This window comes from Colletotrichum higginsianum, chromosome 4 (genome assembly GCF_001672515.1).
Source record: "Colletotrichum higginsianum IMI 349063 chromosome 4, whole genome shotgun sequence".
In the NCBI taxonomy this organism is placed as follows: Eukaryota; Fungi; Ascomycota; class Sordariomycetes; order Glomerellales; family Glomerellaceae; genus Colletotrichum; species Colletotrichum higginsianum.
Window position 1 is genome coordinate 4731067 of NC_030957.1, and position 18189 is coordinate 4749255.

Sequence of the window (18189 nt, forward strand, 5' to 3'; positions counted from 1 at the left end):
GACGGACTGTTCAAAATGGATCGCGGACAGTGGGAATCAGAAGTAAAGGAGGCTGCAAAAAAAGACTGGAAAAAGACTTCCGCGACCCTGGTCACATGCAGTTTAGCGGCCGAAGTGCCTCCTACCACTTGGAAGCTCTGCATTCTTGCCCCGCCATCGGCCGCCCGCCCCCCCCCCCTAAGGTACCTGACCCTGACTCTCTCACATTCTGCCGAATGCCCCTCAACTGCGTCACAGTCGCCAAAATGCTCGCCGTGAAGCGCAATCAGTGACGTCGACCTCTTCTGCGAGATGGAGAAAGTAGCTCACTTAACACCCATCCATACAAGACAAGCAACGGAGGATATCCCTCGCTGTAAGGAATCGATCGTATTGAAGGATTCAACAGTGCCAATGGCAATGTCGAGCCGGGACTAACACACGTGGGACGAGCCGGCGCTCTTGTCCAACTTCTTGCTGCATTAGCCCGCATAGTGTACGGATAGTCAGTCGATGGGTAGCATTCGGAGGGGTAGAAGTACCTCTCCTCCTTTCCACAGAGACGAAATACCTTCCCCAATCTGGTGACACCGGCGGGACTGACCCCGAAAAAAAATTAAGTAGGAGAGGTAGGGAGAGAAAAAAAAAGAGAAGAAAAATCTCAACCACGACTGCACACAACGGCCAAGCAAAACATTTTGAATTTTCCAGGACTCTCTCCCCTCCGAAAGTGTGATAACCCACTTTCTGAGTCACCACCTTCCACCTCCCACCCTCTCAACCCCCTCCAGCCCAAAAAAAGGCCACTACCGGTCGACTCCCCCCTTCCCCTGTGGACGAACATTCATCCTCCCACTCCTCGGTCAACGACGGCTCAAGCAGACATTCACCACACGATACCCAGTCCTATCCAGTCCGACCCAACCTACCCCCAGGCCAACGAAGCAGCCGTTCGGACACCCGTTTCCCAATCTTTAATATCGGTGTAAGCTTATTTCCCGCCCCTTCTGATTGGTCTCGCGTCCGGCCGCTCCCGCCGTGCCCGAGTCGATCTGATGCCCCTCCACCGTACCGTCGGCCGGTTTTGGGATGGCGGGCGGCGGGCGGCGCGGCATCTCGCGATGACGGGATGGGATGGGCAGCCAGATGCCTAAAGGCGAACGACACCGTGTAGCTGACGATTGCCCATGCAGTTCTTGATACCCTCCGTTTCCATTCACACAGCCAAAATGCCCGGTCTCGACCTTGAGCATGAGCCTCTCGCGGCCGACGACGTGAGAAGTGAGTCACTAGATTTTTGATCTTATTTTTATTTATTTTCTTCTTCTGCCAACATGGATTTCTCACTGAACCCACCCCACCACCAACACCATCACCACCGCGGACATGTCACTCACCCCTCCTCCTCCTTGGGACCCTTCTCATCTTGCCCCACTCGAGCTATTGACTTTGACATCGAGTTGTTCTTCCAGAATGTCCTGCACATGAACAAGTGCACATCCAAGCTTGTCTTCATCGTCAACTCTGACACACATACACATACACTTTTACACGCCGCCCACTCACCTTCCGACTACCACCATGCCTATCGCCCATGAACTAACACGCCTCCAGTCCTGGGACAGGACCCCCTGATCCCCCCGGCGCTCCTCAGCTCCGAGATCCCTATGACCGACACCGCCCTCCAGACGGTTGTCAAGGGCCGCAACGAGGCCGTCGACATTATCATGGGCCGTGACGACCGCCTACTCGTCATCATCGGCCCCTGCTCGCTGCACGATCCCTCCACAGCCCTCGAGTACTGCGAGCGCCTCAAGGCTACCGCTGCCCGCCTCTCCTCCGACATCTGCGTCATCATGCGCGCCTACCTCGAGAAGCCGCGCACCACCGTCGGCTGGAAGGGCCTCATCAACGACCCGGACATCGACTCCACCTTCAAGATCAACAAGGGCCTGCGCATCTCCCGCCAGCTCTTCCGCGACCTCACCGCCGCCGGCATGCCCATTGCCAGCGAGATGCTCGACACCATCTCCCCGCAGTTCCTCGCCGACTTCATCTCCGTCGGCGCTATCGGCGCCCGTACCACCGAGTCCCAGCTCCACCGCGAGCTCGCCTCCGGCCTGTCCTTCCCCGTTGGCTTCAAGAACGGCACTGACGGCAACCTCGGCGTCGCCATCGACGCCATCGGCGCCGCCGCCGCCAAGCACCACTTCATGGGTGTCACCAAGCAGGGTCTCGCCGCCATCACCCGCACCAAGGGCAACGAGCACGGCTTCGTCATCCTCCGCGGCGGCTCCCACGGCCCCAACTTTGACAAGGAGAACGTCCAGAAGGCCAAGGACACCCTCACCAAGAAGGGCCAGAAGCAAGCCATCATGATTGACTGCTCCCACGGTTGGTTCCCCCCCATTCACTCTCACCACGGATCGTCTAGACTAACACTTCCCTTCCTAGGCAACTCTAACAAGGACCACCGCAACCAGCCCAAGGTTGCCGCCGTCGTTGGCGACCAGCTCCGCGAGGGCGAGACCTCCATCATTGGTGTCATGATCGAGTCCAACATCAACGAGGGCAACCAGAAGGTCCCCGCCGAGGGTCCCGCCGCGCTCAAGAAGGGCGTCAGCATCACCGACGCTTGCATTGACTGGGACTCCACCGTCGACGTGCTGGAGAACCTCGCCGCCGCTGTCCGCGCCCGTCGCGAGCGCAACGCCGGCTCCGCCAACGGCAACGAGGACTCCCACAAGGTCACCCACCTCGAGGAGGAGTAAGCCGGAAAGAACGCACAGGAAGCATTTGATGCGAGCGGAGGAAGAGGGGAAAAGTCTTAGGTGGGGCGACGGTTGGATGGGAAAGAAAAACATCCAGCACATACGTGCATGGCATTTGCATTTTTTGATATCTTTTTGCTTCCCTTCGTAAGGCCCTCAGGAGGAAACAAAAGTCTGGTTTTCTTTTCTTGCTTTTTTTTTCTTGTGTTGTATGGTCACGGTGCACGGATTTTATGATGACTGCTATCCCTTGTTCGTCAGTGAAGACGCCCGGGAAGTAGGAGGAATATGTAGAGATGCCTTCGAGAAACCATAGCTAGACATTTCTCCATTGATGGTCGTCTCTTGGAAATATGCGCCGCGCCCGTGAACGTGATGATTCATTCGTACATGCCTTCCCCCCTTCCTCCTCTCGCTAGTAATACCCAGACCCAATATCGAAATCCCGGAACGCCAGATCCATTAACTCCCCCAGTCAGTTTTGTTCCATGTCAATTCGGCCGCGCAGGCGTCAACGGGCTGTAGTCTCCCCTCGCGGCGCCCGCCCTGGCCGCCTCGGCCGCGCGCTTCCCCTCGCGCAGCTCGTTGGCTCTCTTGAAGGCGGCCCAGCCCAGCAGGCCTGTCGTGCCGAGGATGAAACCCCAGACGATGAAGCGGTCCTTGTTGCTGTCACGCTGGAAGCACATCGTCTGGACGACCTCCTCAGTGGCGTCGCGGCAGAAGTCGATGCCGCTGCTGAGGCAGAAGGCCTTTGTGCATTGGGAGCAGGACGCCGACGCGGCGCGGGCGTGGATATCCGAGGCGGAGTCGCGGCGGGACGGGGCGGTTCCGGTGTTACCGTCCTGGTGCTTGGGGCCGAGAGCGACGATGGTGCTGTTCTTGAAGCAGGTGCATTTGCAGAACGTTGGCGCTGCTTGAGGAATTGAATGTTAGTAGAGGGGGAAGACTGGAAAGTGACGAGTCGCTTACAATTGGCACTGACGAGCGCTACCAGCCCGCAGAGAAGCAGAAGAAATAGTGATGTGCGGTTCATCTTGGCTGGTTTGGTCAACGGACTGCTTGGTCTCCCCGTCGCGACACAGTCCAGTCGTCCCTCTTAAGACGGATGAGGTCGTCGCCGTCGATGACTGCTGAGGCGCCAAAGGTAACGGACGCACCAGCCACACCCGGCCCGGCTGCACACCCCCCCGCCCATCCCTCAGCACCCCTGTTATGGCGGTGCACATATGGCTGAAGCTCAACGGCCCCTGATTCGCCAGCCCGACCCCAGCATCCAAAAAAGTTCAATTGGAGACGGCAGCTCCCTCTGGCAACATTCGTGCTACGCCTCCGTCTCCCGTCTTTGGAGAGGAAACCACCGTTCCTCACAAACCCGTACATTCCCTACCTCCGCCGCGCGCCCACACAACCAACAAAAGACCGCCCATGATGCGCCGTATACCGCGTCTCCCGCAGCCGAGCCTGCTCGCCGTGGCCCCGACCCACTGCACCTGCGCCGCCGCCGCACCAGCAACCCTCCCCATCCAGGCCGCAGCACGGAGGACCCTCTCGACAACACCCGCGACGCATAGCCGCCTCCGCAAGGCTCTCTGGAAAGGTGGCGAGGCTCCCGGGCCCGAGGATCCCTACGCGAACGAGTCGTCCCAGGTTCTCCGTCAGAAGCAGCTCGAGCGCGAGCTCGCCGAAGCCGAGGCCGAGCTCGCAGCGTACGAAGCCGATGCCCAGGGCTACACCAATGCGCAGAAGAGCGAGCGGCAGCGGAAGAACGTCGTCACACGGCTGACGAGCAAGATCAAGAACCCACGTACCTGGGCGCCGACGGAGAAGGAGGTCGAGGGGCAGGGCTATATCCCGGCCCAGTCCGTCGAGGGGCTCGAGGAGATCGGCGGCCTCGACGGCTGGTGGGATCAGGAGGGCCGATGGGGGAAGGAGAGCCGGTACGTCGCCTTCGCGCGGGACGGCAAGGTTCTCGACGCCGATGTCTGCGAGGCGCTGGTTCGGCAGGCCGTTGTCGAGGTGCTCGCCGTCGAGCGCACGCGGAAGGACCGCCTGACGGGCGCCTGGGCCAAGGGCGGCCTCAAGAACTTTAATCGCACGATGAAGGTCCGCTTGGCTCTGCAGGAGGACGGAAGCCTCGCGCTCGAGGGCGACGCCGACGTTGTGAACGCCATCGGCCGCGTATCCACCATCGAGCCTCGAGACGCTGAGCTCGAGGACTACCTGACGCCCGAGGAGGCCAGGGAGAGGGCCAAGCAGTGGGACCCGAGCTGGAAGAGCGCCTCCCTGGAAGATGTGCAGCTCAAGTTTGCCGTAAGCCGAAACCCCCCACCCACTCCCTTTCTCGCGTGCCACGGGATTGCACCGCTCTAACGTTTCGGAATACTCGCAGGTCCACAAGCGCGTTTTCCAACTGACGGGACACCACGTCCACGACGCCAAGCTCGCGCAGATCAAGACGGTGGCGGATCTCATCAGCACCATCGTCAAGCCGCCCAAGCCGACAAAGGTGGCGGACGCGCTGCGCGAGCGCGGCGCGCTGCTCGAGCTCCCCAACGTGCGCGTCCACGACCGCCGCGTCACGCCCATCGACAAAGAGACGGCCGTCGGCCGGTGGAAGGTCATCACGTCGGAGCTCGAGAAGCGCGGCCTGCCCGTCACGGGCCACGAGCACCTCCCCAAGCCGGTACAGAGGAAATGGATCCAGGGCCGGGCATGAGCGGAGCTGGGTGGTCCGGCGGCGAAAGCACAAGACGGGGAGAGAGAGGGCGGGGGCAGACGCGGAGAGGCGACGGAGAAAAGGAGAGGAAAGTGTCTGGTATAGAAGAGGCTTGTACAGATATTGTACTCTTTGTAACATATGGAATATCATCGATTCTTGCTCTGACATCTGAGAGGCCTGGCTTGTGCGTCGCTGACTCTCCTACTAGCTTTGGTAGAGAGGTGTTTCATTCACACCGTGACAATTTAGACCGGAAGATGTATTGGACTGGTCCTTTGAGAGGTAGTTGATAAGCATGAGTGCTGGCGACGAGTTGGCCGCTCAAATCGGACGTAGGATCAGGGCATATCTAACCCCCTGCCTTCTCCCCGCCTCTCTGGCAGAGAACGCATGAGGTCTACATCATGTTGCCGACCACGGTCGGGGAATTCGACTTTGCTGGGCTTCTGGAACAGATCTCGGCGTCGCCCGCGCTGATTGTGACAGCAGGCCATCAAGCTCCGATATACCGCGCTGTATCATCCCGCAATGGTGGGTTGAAGAATGAAGCACGCGTTAAATTACATTTCTACTTATATTGCTTCCGCGGTGTCAGGGCAACACGAATGTTCTACTAGTAGTAGCCTTATCCTGCCTAAGCTCTATCCCTTGATATAAAAAACCCTTCTTTTAGGTAGTTAGATCTATTTGATTAATGTTTCGAACATCTCCTAAGCAAGGCCGCGCATTTGCCCCCAGGATCGATCTACCCTCCTGTTGTCACGTGTGTGGTCCATGGCCATCATAGAAGTCGACCTACCCAATCCTACACCTCGCTCACTTTATCACATCACAAACGCCGAAATTTCGATCTATCATGGCAGACGCTCCGAGCATCGATTTTTCCGTGCAGTTGCACAGCATACGAGAGGAGTATTCCAAGAAAAGAGACTCAACCAATCTTTTCTCACCAACTGGGCGAGAATTGATCAACACACGCAAAGAGTTCATGGGTACTACACTCTATTCCATTTTCTGGTATAGGAATGGTACCGACGCTCGTCAATATGTCCGGCTGGCCGACGTTGCCGGTACACTCTCTGGAGAAATCTTGCGTCTGAACCGAGAGCTGCCCGAGCGAGATGATGATTACGAAATTGTCGGCGATCAGATTCGTCCTCTCAAGCAGGCTCCGCCGCCTCCTCCAGAGGAGCCAGATGGCTCCGATGATCTCAGTCAAATTCTTGAGCGGCTTCCTGTCGTTCAAGTCGATGACGGCAAACATTTCATGAAGCAGAGTAGATATGACAGCGAAGTTCGAAACCTACTCAAGTGTCAGGGAGAATCCTGTCCAGGGAGCCCCGCGTCTGAGCACATTATCCAGTTGCTCGGGAAGTCGCCAGATGGAAAGCTTGTCTTTGAGAAGTTCAAACCACGGTATCTCGTTCTTGGACAAGTTCACGCCCTATCTACCTACCTAGCCTGGATCCTACAGCTGATATCCGGGCTCAAGTCCCTTCACCTACTCGACATTGTGCACCGCGACCTGCGCATCGACAACCTAGTGTTTTCTGATGACTATTCCAAGATTATAATCATCGACATAGAAAGCCACTGGGGAATTCGCCAGGCTCCCGAGCTATCACGCGATCCCGATGTGGATCCTGGATGGAATGAGAAGTCAGATATCTATGATTTAGGTAACGTCATTAGGCACATGGTACTTGGGAATGCTCCGATCACAGACCAAGTTAAGATTCCTGTTCCTTCACCTTTGGATCGCATTGTGGAGGCTTGTACAAATTCTTCGCCAGAGAAACGACCGAGTCTAGATGAACTCCACCAAATGGTTTCAGAGGTAACTGGGTGGCCGCAACTAGCTGGGCACAATTTCCCATCTTTCAGAGGCAGAGAGGACACGTTGCAGTTCTACAGCATCACACACAATTTATTATCACCTTTGTCTTTTTGCAATGCGACATCGTGGGAACTTCTAGGTGGTCCTCTCTTTCCGGTGTCAAACGGCATATATGTCTCACACCATTTTACATGTTCATATTCCCTTTGTGATTAATCCCATTAGTGACAAAATCGAGAATTTACATCTGAAGAGGAGATAAAGTGCGTCTTCATCGCTTGGAAGTATGATATCTTGTCAACGAGTCATAGCTTAATGATATCAAAGAGTGCGTGCTATCCACCGATGATGCTGTTCACCAGGCTGGCTTTTCAAACCAGGGAACAGTTGCCATTATTGCGTGAAGGATATTGTTCCTGAACTTTTTTAACCCGAGAGTTTTCAAAAAAGCGGGAATACGGACAAGAGACTCTCGCTGCAAATCCAGTGAGTGAGTGGGGCGTCCGTCGACTGCAACAGACACCAAAGAAAAAGTCAAAAACATACAACACCAGGTATTCGCTGGTCGTCACCGACCCAACTACTAATCCGGCCCTCACTGGCTTATCTATGGGAGAGCGGACGGGATCCCGAGTTCTCCAGTGGGTATGGTCGTATGTGCTGATATGCGACGGTAAACGTGCTTATTAAACGGACAATGCTCTGGCCAGGCACGAAGCAGCGCCCAATGGTTGGGCACTCTATACTGTACGCAAGGATCGTCTTTGGATACCTATTTTCCTCTCCTATCAACAGAAAAGAAATATGTCGGGCTGCTGATTCTAACATGAAGCTTTTGCTCGGTGGCGTAGTTTGATGTCCTAACCTGCTCGTAACACGCGGTTCTTCCGTTCCATGTGCGTCGCTGAAGTTTTTACAACTAGGATAATGATTTAGTTACTTCCTAAAAAAATAATTGTAAAGACCGCTCACTAAAGGGTTGGATCCATCCGACAGCCTGGCTTATTGTATCTGCGTTAGACCCCGAGCTACCCGCCTTGTCACTTTGCGTGTCTTGCTTGATAGGACGAGTCTGACGCGTTATAATCCTGGGATACAGTAACTAGAGCGCCCGTGCAAAACATAGCTGATTGGTAAGTTTGTCTCGCGAAAGCAGTCCTTAATACATAGTGTACTGATAACTACACTCACACACTCACGCACACACACACAGCACATCTTACTCCCGATGTACAGACGGTTTCCAGTTATGTGACGCTGCTAACGCAACATACAGCCATGCTATTGTATAGTGTGACGTTTGAAACCCCTTGCGAGCCTTGCAGGGTCATTTTGCCTAAAAGTGGCCATATGAATCACCCTGCCCACTTTGCACATGGGCAAATCACCTCGCTTGTGCACGTTCAAACATGGATTTCCACCTCGCTTTGCCCCTAGTCTAGTACTGTGGATTGAGATTTCACATCCTTCTCATGTAAAACCACACCGGCCGGTTGTTTTCAACGTTCTTGTCCTCCATGGCGCCGAGCACAGTGTTTTCGTCCACAAAGCGGAAGGAATCAATGCGTGGGAAGTCGTCGTAGATCATCCCGGCCGTGAGAAGACCGCGATACTTGATTTCGCGTACCTGATGGGTACTGTCAGCCGTGTTCACTGTACGATCAGGTGGCGTGCGCGGAACATCGACGTACCTGTGCATGGCCGAAATCAGCATTCCAAGTCCGACTGCCATCTTTCCCCCACACCATCACAGGATCGACATCGTCAAGAGATCGGAAGTCCTTGCCAGCCCATTTGAATGGCTGTTCAGTGGCGGTATGGCTTGTGTCGATGGGGAATCCATCCCATTTGCCCAGCATAAACTCGGGAGGGATGGCTTTAAGCTGATCGAAGACGGCAATGACAGCGGCCTCTTCAATTCGGCCCTCTTTCGTGAGCTCCGCAAACTGTTGTTCGAGCCTGTGGTACTCGTAAGACTACGGTCTTTTTTCCCCGGACAAGCAGGGGGGGAGAGCGGAAGTACAAACGTTTTAGGCATTGTGTTCGTGCAAGATATTCTTTGGTCACTGTGAGTGCTTGTCGATGTCTGTTTGATCTGGATTGTGAAATCGACAACAGGTCGGGCACCTTATATAGCTCTCTAGATTCCAACTTATACTGGTGATGCCGGCGATGATGGTCCGTCCGGGCCATTCGCTTCTTTCACTCCCTTCTTCGGTATTGACTAGCTATCCACCCTCGAAGTCGCACTCGACGGCGCAGAGGAGGAGTTGGTGGTGAAACTCCGACGACGGACTCCGCACGGCGTACGGGTGTACCTGTCTACGGTGACTACTGACGAGTCATTGGTCGCAGAGGGTCGAGAACAGACATCCCGCCCCAGCGGCCGGGGAACACCAACAACAATCGAAAGCCGTCAGATCGTCGTCCTCCTTGTCTCAGCGAGTAGGAAGGCGCCGGAAAACCGGTCGATGCCGGTTGCATGGGAACCACGGCGGGAACCGGAATGTGCCAAAGCTGACAATTTGGACGGACGTGATCGATAGCAATCGCTCGTATCATTGATCTCCGACACTTTGAGTTTTTCCAGAGAGGGCTGTTTAGTAATCAAGCGTTGCGGGCGGCGCATAGGGGCGGTTGGTTTCCATCCCGGGTTTGTAATAGCAAATGTGGAAGCCAGGCGGACTTTGGGCGTCTGGCCGGCTCCGCGGGCATCGGCGAGCCCACCACGGCTACCGGGCTTTCAGCAGTGGGAACCCCAAATTAACGAAGTAGTCGCTCTGTCCCACCTACCCAGCAGTGTATCATTTCTCTATTCCTTTACCTGAACAATGGACCCGATATGGTACCAATGTGCTCCAACACCCTCTCTAATCGACGATTTCGTCAAAGAGATCCGGCTTGTCGTCCAATTCGGTAATGTTCCACCTCGACACGCGCACAGGATCATTGACCCAATCAACGAGCGCGGAAAAGTTCCGGCACTGCATCTGCTGGCCGTCCGTCGCGTGTCCCACTCTTCTTCCGTGCACGTAGGAGATCGGGGCGGCGTCTGCCAGGCATTCCACCGTCGCCCGCAAGACGTTTAGGCAGTGTATCACGTGGCCCTGCTCCCACTTTGAAGTTTTGTTATGCGTTTTGTAGCCGATGTCTTCGAGAAGGACGTACTGCAAGTCTTTCTTAGCGCCGAGAAACGAGGTCCTGACTTAGTTGTAGGAGGGTTCCTCCTCCAGTACCTGCACATAGGTAGCAACACGCGTTACATGGTACTTACTATACAGTGCATTTGATGGAAGGCTCTAATGGTGTACATCTCGGTTCCCTTCTCAGTTACGTACACAGGTAGTGGCTGCACCTCGTCGTTGAGGTCCATGTAGGTCGCGCGTCTCCCATTCGTTCGGACGTTCGAGGCTGATAGGTACATCAGTTTTCGACGGGTTATTTTAACTTGGTATGGGTTTCAGGGGGTTTTTACCATGCATGGTCTTTATCACTCTCGCTGCTGCATGTATGTTTTCGAGCGTGTCAAATACGCTTGAGTTGAAGTGGTGTGGGTCACTTTCTTCGTTGTACTTGGCCCAGTGCAGAGGCTGTCCGACCTCTGTCCGTTTACGTTTACTTCCTGTTAACAGAGACACTAGTAAGTGGTTCCATGTAAGGAGAATCTAACCTCGAGGAACAAACCCACTTGGGTCGGCCCCTAAATGTATGTTTCTCTCGTGTCGCAGCTGGAACCAAAGAAACAAAGTGTAGCCGGCGAGTACAACAAGCAACACTCCCTGGATCCATGCTATTCGCAGATGCTGGCGAGTACGTTTATCGCAATCGCAATCTTGTCGTTTTTCGCGGCTGAAGCCATCAAGGTGGAACTCGGCGTCGAAGTCGAGATCTTCTGTTGTTTGCTCGAGGGAGCTGTACTTCGCGAGAGGTTCTTTGTAGCTAGCAGTCGTCATCTCTAGTCCGATAGGTATGATTGCGATAGTGAATAGAATGACTTTGTGTAACTGAAAAAAGGCGAGCTTGTGCGTTTACCCATGTCACTTTTGATTCGGAAACACTCTTCATGCGTGGTAGGACGAGGGAGACTCATCTTCTTATGCAAGGCACATCCCATTGATTGCCTAATAGCGTTCGTACACAGAGTTCTAGATAAGACTGTTTCTCTGCATGCGACTAGTGACTCGAGACTCGCTTTATTTCCAATCTTACGTTTCTCTGATTGGCGCTACCCTGCGCGGTGACACCATTCGGCAGTCAATGGGGGGTGGGCTGATGATGTACACGTCCTCCAACCTTGAGAAACGCACCAACCCTGCCGACTTCCATATCGTGAGTTTTGTTTGCCGACCCTGAATGCATTGGCAAAGTTATAGATGATTAAAGTTGAGGGGTAGCATAGCAATGATTGTGGCAAGGCGTTTTGTGATGGAGGGGTAGAGGTAGATGTAGGTGACTAACGCAAAAGCGAGACAGGCAAACCCTGGGCCTTTTAGTTATCCCATCGGCAACACGGGTAGGACAACAGAGGCAGCAGTGAGGTTGAGAATCTTCAATCTCATACTCGTACGTCGTAGGCATGAGCCTGGCAGAGGTCTTCGCTTAGGTCATCTTCTACCAAGGGGGTTTGCTTTCGTTTCGACCTCGGAGACGGGAAAGTTGCGTCAAATGGCTTCCAGTCCGCCCCCCTCACGACGCGTTCCACTCGTGACTCTCCAGAGGACGTCCCCTCACGCGAATGCAGCGGCATTATTAAATCATTCAGCCCTCAGCGGGCGAGCATCTCAATTGATGTCGGCTAGGCTACGTAGTCCGGCCCATCGGGCATGTATGTGTGTATCGTCGTCCCTCATCACGCGCGTGTAAGCAAAAAACGCTCCAGTCCATAGTACGGATATCCCTCCGCTATCCTCCCCCGCCTCAGTCTCGCATCTCATCGTCAAAAGGTCATCGTTTCTGTGGTTAAATGTCAGCCAAACAAGATCTATCACGCGGTCGATCGGCTTGGAGGGGGGAGACCAACAGTTGAAGGTGAAGTTGCCGTCGTTGTTGCCGATGCGCTCCGACAGGTTGACGTCGGCGTCGATGGCCTCGCCCTCAACGTTGAAGAGGCGGGCGCGGAGGATGGGGACGTTGTCATCACCCTCGAGCTCGAAGTGGATGTCCTCGGCCGAGTCGGCGAAGCCTGTTGGACGAGCGATCGTCGGTCAGCCACGGTCACGGAAGGGCATACGGGACGGGGAATGGATGAGAGGGAGAAAACGTACCGCCGCCACCCCACTCAAAGGAGCCGTTGCTGTTGCCGAGAACGTCGTTCAGGTTGAGCTCGGCGTCAACGGCCTCGCCCTCGCCGTTGAAGAGGCGGGCGCGGAGGATGTGGCCGTCGTCGACGCGGATATCTTCGGCAGAGGCGTGGAAAGACATGCTGACTGGATTGGTGTGTGTGTGTATGTGTGTATGTTTGGTGTATAAGTCAAAGCACCCACTTTTCGGCCACCCCCCCATTTCGGCCGGGGTTTTACACCAAAAGTACTACTTTTCACTACACCCTTTTATTAATAACTAATATAGATAAATAAATATAAAAAGTCTTATAAAATAGTTTTTTATCTCTATTTTATATATATAGTATTTTCTAACTTTATATAGCTTAGTAATATACTTAGTTTATAGTATAAAGTAAAAACTCTACTTTCTAATACTATTTTTAAGATTTTAAATTTTAGTATTATATAGTAATTATAGTACTTATAGTAAAACTACTTAAATAACTTTAATTATAGTATATATTTATATTAAAAGAAAGTAGATTTACCTATATAAATAGCTTATTTACTATATAAATTTAAAAATAGTATAATACTAGTAAAATATATACTAGTTAAATTTTACTTTTATAATACTTATATAACTACTATTAAATACTTAACTATAAGTATATAATATAAAAATCTAATTAAAAAAGTATATATATATACTAAAAATAGCTTTTTTAATATAAAGCCTACTAAAATATTTTAGCTTAAGCTACTGTTAAGGACCACTAGTAAAATATACTATAATCTTAACATTTTAAGATTTCTAACTTTAAAGACTTAATACTTTATATATAGTATAGTAGAAGCTTTTATACCTATTATCTATAGTTATTTTATAGTTATATATAATATATAATATTTATAGATTATTTAGGGTTAGGGTTAAGGAGCTAGGGTTGTTAGTTTTAGTAGATTTTAGGTGTAAAACCTGGCCGAAATGGGGGGGTGGCCGAAAAGTGGGTGGTTTGACTTAGCTGCTGGAGGTGTGTGTGGGAGAGATGTGGTGACTTTTATAGACATCCCGAGGAGGAGGATCGTCAAGACCCCCCCGGCGGCCTCCCCAGCGGCCTCGGTCCAAACAGAGAAGGAGCTCTGATGGAGCAGCAGGTAGGGGCTCCTTCAACCGGAGGGGCGAGAGGCCTCCTCCATCGTATTCACTGGAGAACTCACGCGCAATTGGCGTTGTAGACACGTGGAGGGGGAAAGAGCGGTCTTGGACGGACGTGGTGTTTGAGGCCTTGGCGATCGCGTCACGCTTGCTTTCACGCCATGGGGACCTCTCGGGGACCTTGGGAAGGGAGAAAGGGGAGGGGCTGGTGTGGTTCGTCCTCTGAGGAGATATGCCCCATGTATGTCTACTATCCTTCTCTCCGTTTTCGTGTCAAATCGTCTGGGTTGCCAGGCCATCTGTAAGTTACACTGCTTCCCCGAGTTCCATTGTTTCGGTTTGCTTCTGCCAAACACCACGTACATACGCACATACATACAGTGACAACCCTCTTCCACCAACGGATGTCGTCGTCGTGGAGCCAAGAGCCTCCTCCGCTTTGCAGGGGTAGGAGCTTCGGGAGCTCGTTGGCTGGAAAGGGGCGGAACGGGGAGGGGAGCTTATAGTGGGATGGAGGGGTAGCTCTCTCGCAGGGCACAAATAAACGATTCACGGGCTTGCCGGACGCTAAAGGAATGTAGTGTTCAGTGAGTAACTGTTTGATGCCTGCGAGTTGATCATGCGGTGTGGGACTGGATACGCTTCTGGAGACTGGACCCCGCCGGCAAGCGGGTGCCGAGGGCTCGCAATGGGGGCCGCTTGGCGGGCATGGGTGGGTGCGTATGTAGGTATGCAGGGCTCGAAAGAGGGACACGTTGTGGAATACGGAAGAATGAAAAGAAAAGAGTGTCGGGTAAGATGCGAAGGGTGTGTGTGTGTGTGTGTCGCGATGACGCGGCCTCCCTCCTGCGGGACGACGCCCATGAGGCCAGGAGCGGGATGTAGATGTCTTGGCCGGCGGGAGGCAGCCGCGCGCCTGGGTCGGTTGTGTGGCAGAGGAGAGACAGAAAGAGAGATAGAGACAGAGAGAGGAAGTGGGAGACGGTGATGATGAACTTGACAAGGCATGACGCAGTTGGTTGCCTCTCGCGGCCGCATCTTCAGAGACGCAAGGCGTGAAGGGGGCATCCAATACTTGCCATTGGACTCTTGGATCATGACCAGCGCGTAGTATGCCATGCCATGGCCACGACTCACGCGCTGCAGCAATAGACATAATCCCATGCCTGCATGTCTTCAGGGCCAAGTCAGTCCACCCCCACCTCACCTCTCAGATTCCCCGAGCTGCAGAAGAGGGGAAGAATGACCCCTTGGGAGTCCAGAGCACGAACCGCTGACAGAGCCAAGCAACTGAGGGGGATAGGCAAGGTCATTTCAGCTTGGGGTTGTCATTGAAGGGCCCTGCCCGGGTCGTCTTCGCCGGCCAGTAGGGGAAGATGACAAGAACGGAAAAAAGAAACAAAACAAATAAAACGAAGGGTCTTCTGTTTTCTTCCATTTTGGGAGGGGGCGGGGCGGCGTGGAATGTCTTGTCAAGTCAACAGTCAGTCGCCCATTCAGCTTGAGGGCCCGGCTGCCGGCCGACTGAATGAGCCCCTGGACCCCTTTCTTCCCTTGAACGACTCGACACCCCCGGTTTCCCGCTCGGGGGGCCCGACCTATCAGAGTCCCTAAGGAGTCAAGGTTCGGCGGGGGGGGGGGGGACGGAGGCCGTGGCTTGCGGGCATGGGCCGGTGCGCTCCGTTTTCTTTCGTAGCGCTGCCTCTCGTGGGGCCCGACTCGGGATGTAGTATGGTGTCTGTCCTTAGTTGATGGGACTCACGAGGTCGTCGGAGATGATGGGCTGACGTGATTTCTGTCTCGATGCGGCGGTCTATCGGAGAACGTAAGACGACAGTGGCGGCGGCCTCTGGTTGCTGGGGGGAAAGTGAGGTGTGTTTTGAGTTGAGGGTGACGATCTGTGGCGGCACAAGGGCTTCAGAGGGGTCGCGAAGAGGGCCACAGGGCCAAGGCGGGGCGGGGCGGGGGGCCCACGCTCATCATAGGAGCGGTCAGAGGCGAAGAGGCTCAAAGGGGGGAACGAGATGTCAAGGATGGAAAGGAGGGGTTCGAGGCAATCAAGGTTGACGTGCGCAAGCACCTTGAGGGCACAGCAGTACAAGTATAAAGAGAAGGAAGGCGTCGTCATCAATGCGCCCTGTGTTGTGGTGGTTCAGCAGCTTCAGGTCCCGTTATAGCTGAAGGACCATCCTGATTTCGTGGAACCTTCACCTAGACAGCATGCGAGCAGTCACACAAGTCACTAATACCAGACGATAGACATCAAAAGAGGCCCGGCGACTCAAAAGAATTCATTCAAGTGAGCGACTGAACTGGTCAACAGGCCCGATCCGATTAGGAAACGAGAACACCGTCCGCCGATGCAACACAACCAAGGTCCATTTCCGCCTAAACCATACACATAAGTACCCTGTTCCGTTCCCGAAAACATGAAAAACGCGTTGTCGTCAACGTCTGTCGGGAGGAAGACGAAACCGCAGCGGAAAGCAGTAACGCAGAACGGTCGTGGATCGTTATAGAAAGGTCGTCAATGAAGCAAGTATCGTGTTGCTTAGTGTCCGCAAGAGGAGCACTTGCAGCCAGTGCCGCAGTTGCCTGGGACGGGTTAGCGCGGCTGTCATTAACACCGACACGAATGTCGTGACGGAGCATAGAATGGGGGAAGTAACGTACAGGTAGAAGCGCTGGAGCAGCCGCAGTCACCCTTCATTTTGATGGTAGTTGGTTGGTTTTGGGTTGGGGTTGAAAAGGGAGTTGTTTGGTTGATGATGATGTGATGAGCTTGGATGTTCGCGTTGTGGAGATCAGATCGAGACGGAGGAGGGTAAGAAAGCACGCACTTATATATCCAGAGTCGCTCTCCCAACAGCCACCGCAGACTCACAGTCAGAGGACGAGGGGGGGCCGCCGGCCGTGGGAGAGTAACAGGAGGAGGGGTCGGATGTCAGATGAGGGTGGCCAGATGGAGCCGGATTGGGGGGGCGTCATTGGGCGGATGCGCCGTTTGTGCGGAAACACAAGGCCAGCGTCGTTACGCTCAGGACTGAGGTGGGCAAGGTGGGGTTTGCGGCCTTTGTGCGTTGACCGTGGCCAGTCGTCGTCCTTCTGTTGTGGGATATGGCATGGATGTCCATGGAGGGGGGGATCCGAATCACCTCGGCGAGTTGTCCTGTCAAGAGAGACTCAGCATAATGTGGTGTCTCACGCCCCGCCAATCCCCTCCGAGACTGGCTTCATGCTTCTGTCCCCGCGACTCGTCTTATCGCATCGTTACCGGATAAGGTTCGAGTGGGTTGCGCTTTTTGTGCGGGAGGCGCCAGGATTCAGCCAGTCGTTTTCTTGATGCACTGGTTGCGGCTGGCGCTCGGACCCCTGGATGGCATCGCTAAGAGGATATATCCCCGGTGGTGGTTACCAGCATATGGCCGGAGCGGCGAAGAGAGCATTCCGGTATCTTCCAGGGCGATCCGAGTCATCGTGGAGAAGGACACGCAGCCGGCCTCGTTCAGGCAGGACCCTGAATACTCTGTGTACAGGTAGCTGGCGCTGGAGGGGCGAAGGAGGGGTAATCCCGCGTCTTTGGCTAGAGGGGGTGAGGGGAGGGGTCGGTGGCTGTGACGTCTGCCCTGCCGCTTTGCGTGAGTGTGCGACGTATGTGTGCGAGTGTGTGTGTGTGTGTTGTTGTTGTGTGGCTGCCTCGAGTTGCGGCTTTTGTGCGTCAACCGTGGCCACTCGCTCGAGGCATTTGTGCCTTTGTTCAAACCCGAGATGCGCGCATGATCGGGAACATTGCGATTCATCATCTCTTCTCCACCGCTAGTGCCTATCTTGTTTATCCCCCGTGGCAACTTGAGGATTCTTCATCACCGTATCTTCAGCAGCAGCAGGCAGATGTCTTTCGCTTTCTTCAATGTCTGTAATGGTCCGCGCGTGCATTGGCCTCGTGCGATACTTGTGCTGGATCTGCGCGTTCCCGTCCCGATGCCCAAGCAGTGGCAACCACTGCTCGTTGACTGGCGCGGCCAACCGGATCGGAGTGTTTTCTTAGTAACATTGGTTAGCGCTCGACCGGCCGCCTCCTTTTCTGCGCCTTTCAGGGCGATGAGGCATCGGAAAGGGACAGGTGATTGTCGGCCTCGGAAATGTCCATCTCTGGCTGGCCAGACACAGGCAGAGTCCTTTGCCGGCCGTGATCAATGGGCTTCAGATGCACAAAAGAACCCCCGAGCCAGGCAATACATCCGCGCGCCACGCCGCTGGGCATGCATCTTGCTTAGGATCCAGACCACCTACGGCCCCAGCATCGTGTTGGTGGGTTGACCTCTCGCTTCGTCGCCCTGCAGCTGTGTTGGGGGAAGAAATTTGCTCAAAACCAGCGTCCGCGATGTCGAGTCTGTCGTCACCAATGGCGTCGACAACTTCCTCAATCGCGAACAAAAAATAATTTGCTCGCGTTGCGA

At 54.1% G+C, this 18189-nt stretch overlaps 7 protein-coding genes across 7 annotated transcripts; 3 read left to right on the top strand and 4 right to left on the bottom strand.

The window, feature by feature from the left end:
- Window positions 1-1208: 1208 nt before the first annotated feature.
- Window positions 1209-2750, top strand: CH63R_06748 (Phospho-2-dehydro-3-deoxyheptonate aldolase; the record flags this gene model as incomplete). Its single annotated transcript, XM_018301723.1, has 3 exons — window positions 1209-1260; window positions 1594-2373; window positions 2434-2750. The coding sequence occupies 3 exons, from the start codon at window positions 1209-1211 to the stop codon at window positions 2748-2750; spliced, it is 1149 nt and encodes a 382-aa protein (XP_018159573.1).
- Window positions 2751-3241: 491 nt separating this feature from the next.
- Window positions 3242-3783, bottom strand: CH63R_06749 (uncharacterized protein; the record flags this gene model as incomplete). The annotated part of the gene is made up of 2 exons (XM_018301724.1): window positions 3242-3660; window positions 3720-3783. The coding sequence occupies 2 exons, from the start codon at window positions 3781-3783 to the stop codon at window positions 3242-3244; spliced, it is 483 nt and encodes a 160-aa protein (XP_018159574.1).
- Window positions 3784-4175: 392 nt separating this feature from the next.
- On the top strand, window positions 4176-5466 carry CH63R_06750 (uncharacterized protein; the record flags this gene model as incomplete). Its single annotated transcript, XM_018301725.1, has 2 exons — window positions 4176-5060; window positions 5140-5466. 2 exons carry the CDS (start codon window positions 4176-4178, stop codon window positions 5464-5466), a joined length of 1212 nt encoding a protein of 403 aa, XP_018159575.1.
- An 859-nt stretch (window positions 5467-6325) lies between these two features.
- On the top strand, window positions 6326-7710 carry CH63R_06751 (serine/threonine-protein kinase 6; the record flags this gene model as incomplete). Its single annotated transcript, XM_018301726.1, has 2 exons — window positions 6326-7306; window positions 7618-7710. The coding sequence occupies 2 exons, from the start codon at window positions 6326-6328 to the stop codon at window positions 7708-7710; spliced, it is 1074 nt and encodes a 357-aa protein (XP_018159576.1).
- A 1055-nt stretch (window positions 7711-8765) lies between these two features.
- On the bottom strand, window positions 8766-9344 carry CH63R_06752 (Cytoplasmic protein; the record flags this gene model as incomplete). Its single annotated transcript, XM_018301727.1, has 3 exons — window positions 8766-8933; window positions 8998-9265; window positions 9334-9344. The coding sequence occupies 3 exons, from the start codon at window positions 9342-9344 to the stop codon at window positions 8766-8768; spliced, it is 447 nt and encodes a 148-aa protein (XP_018159577.1).
- Window positions 9345-10176: 832 nt separating this feature from the next.
- CH63R_06753 (Thioesterase domain-containing protein) lies at window positions 10177-10788 on the bottom strand (the record flags this gene model as incomplete). Its single annotated transcript, XM_018301728.1, has 3 exons — window positions 10177-10473; window positions 10581-10717; window positions 10782-10788. 3 exons carry the CDS (start codon window positions 10786-10788, stop codon window positions 10177-10179), a joined length of 441 nt encoding a protein of 146 aa, XP_018159578.1.
- A 1299-nt stretch (window positions 10789-12087) lies between these two features.
- Window positions 12088-14059, bottom strand: CH63R_06754 (Cyanovirin-n family protein; the record flags this gene model as incomplete). Its single annotated transcript, XM_018301729.1, has 4 exons — window positions 12088-12488; window positions 12571-12702; window positions 13792-13934; window positions 14040-14059. The coding sequence occupies 4 exons, from the start codon at window positions 14057-14059 to the stop codon at window positions 12088-12090; spliced, it is 696 nt and encodes a 231-aa protein (XP_018159579.1).
- Between the last annotated feature and the right edge of the window lie 4130 nt (window positions 14060-18189).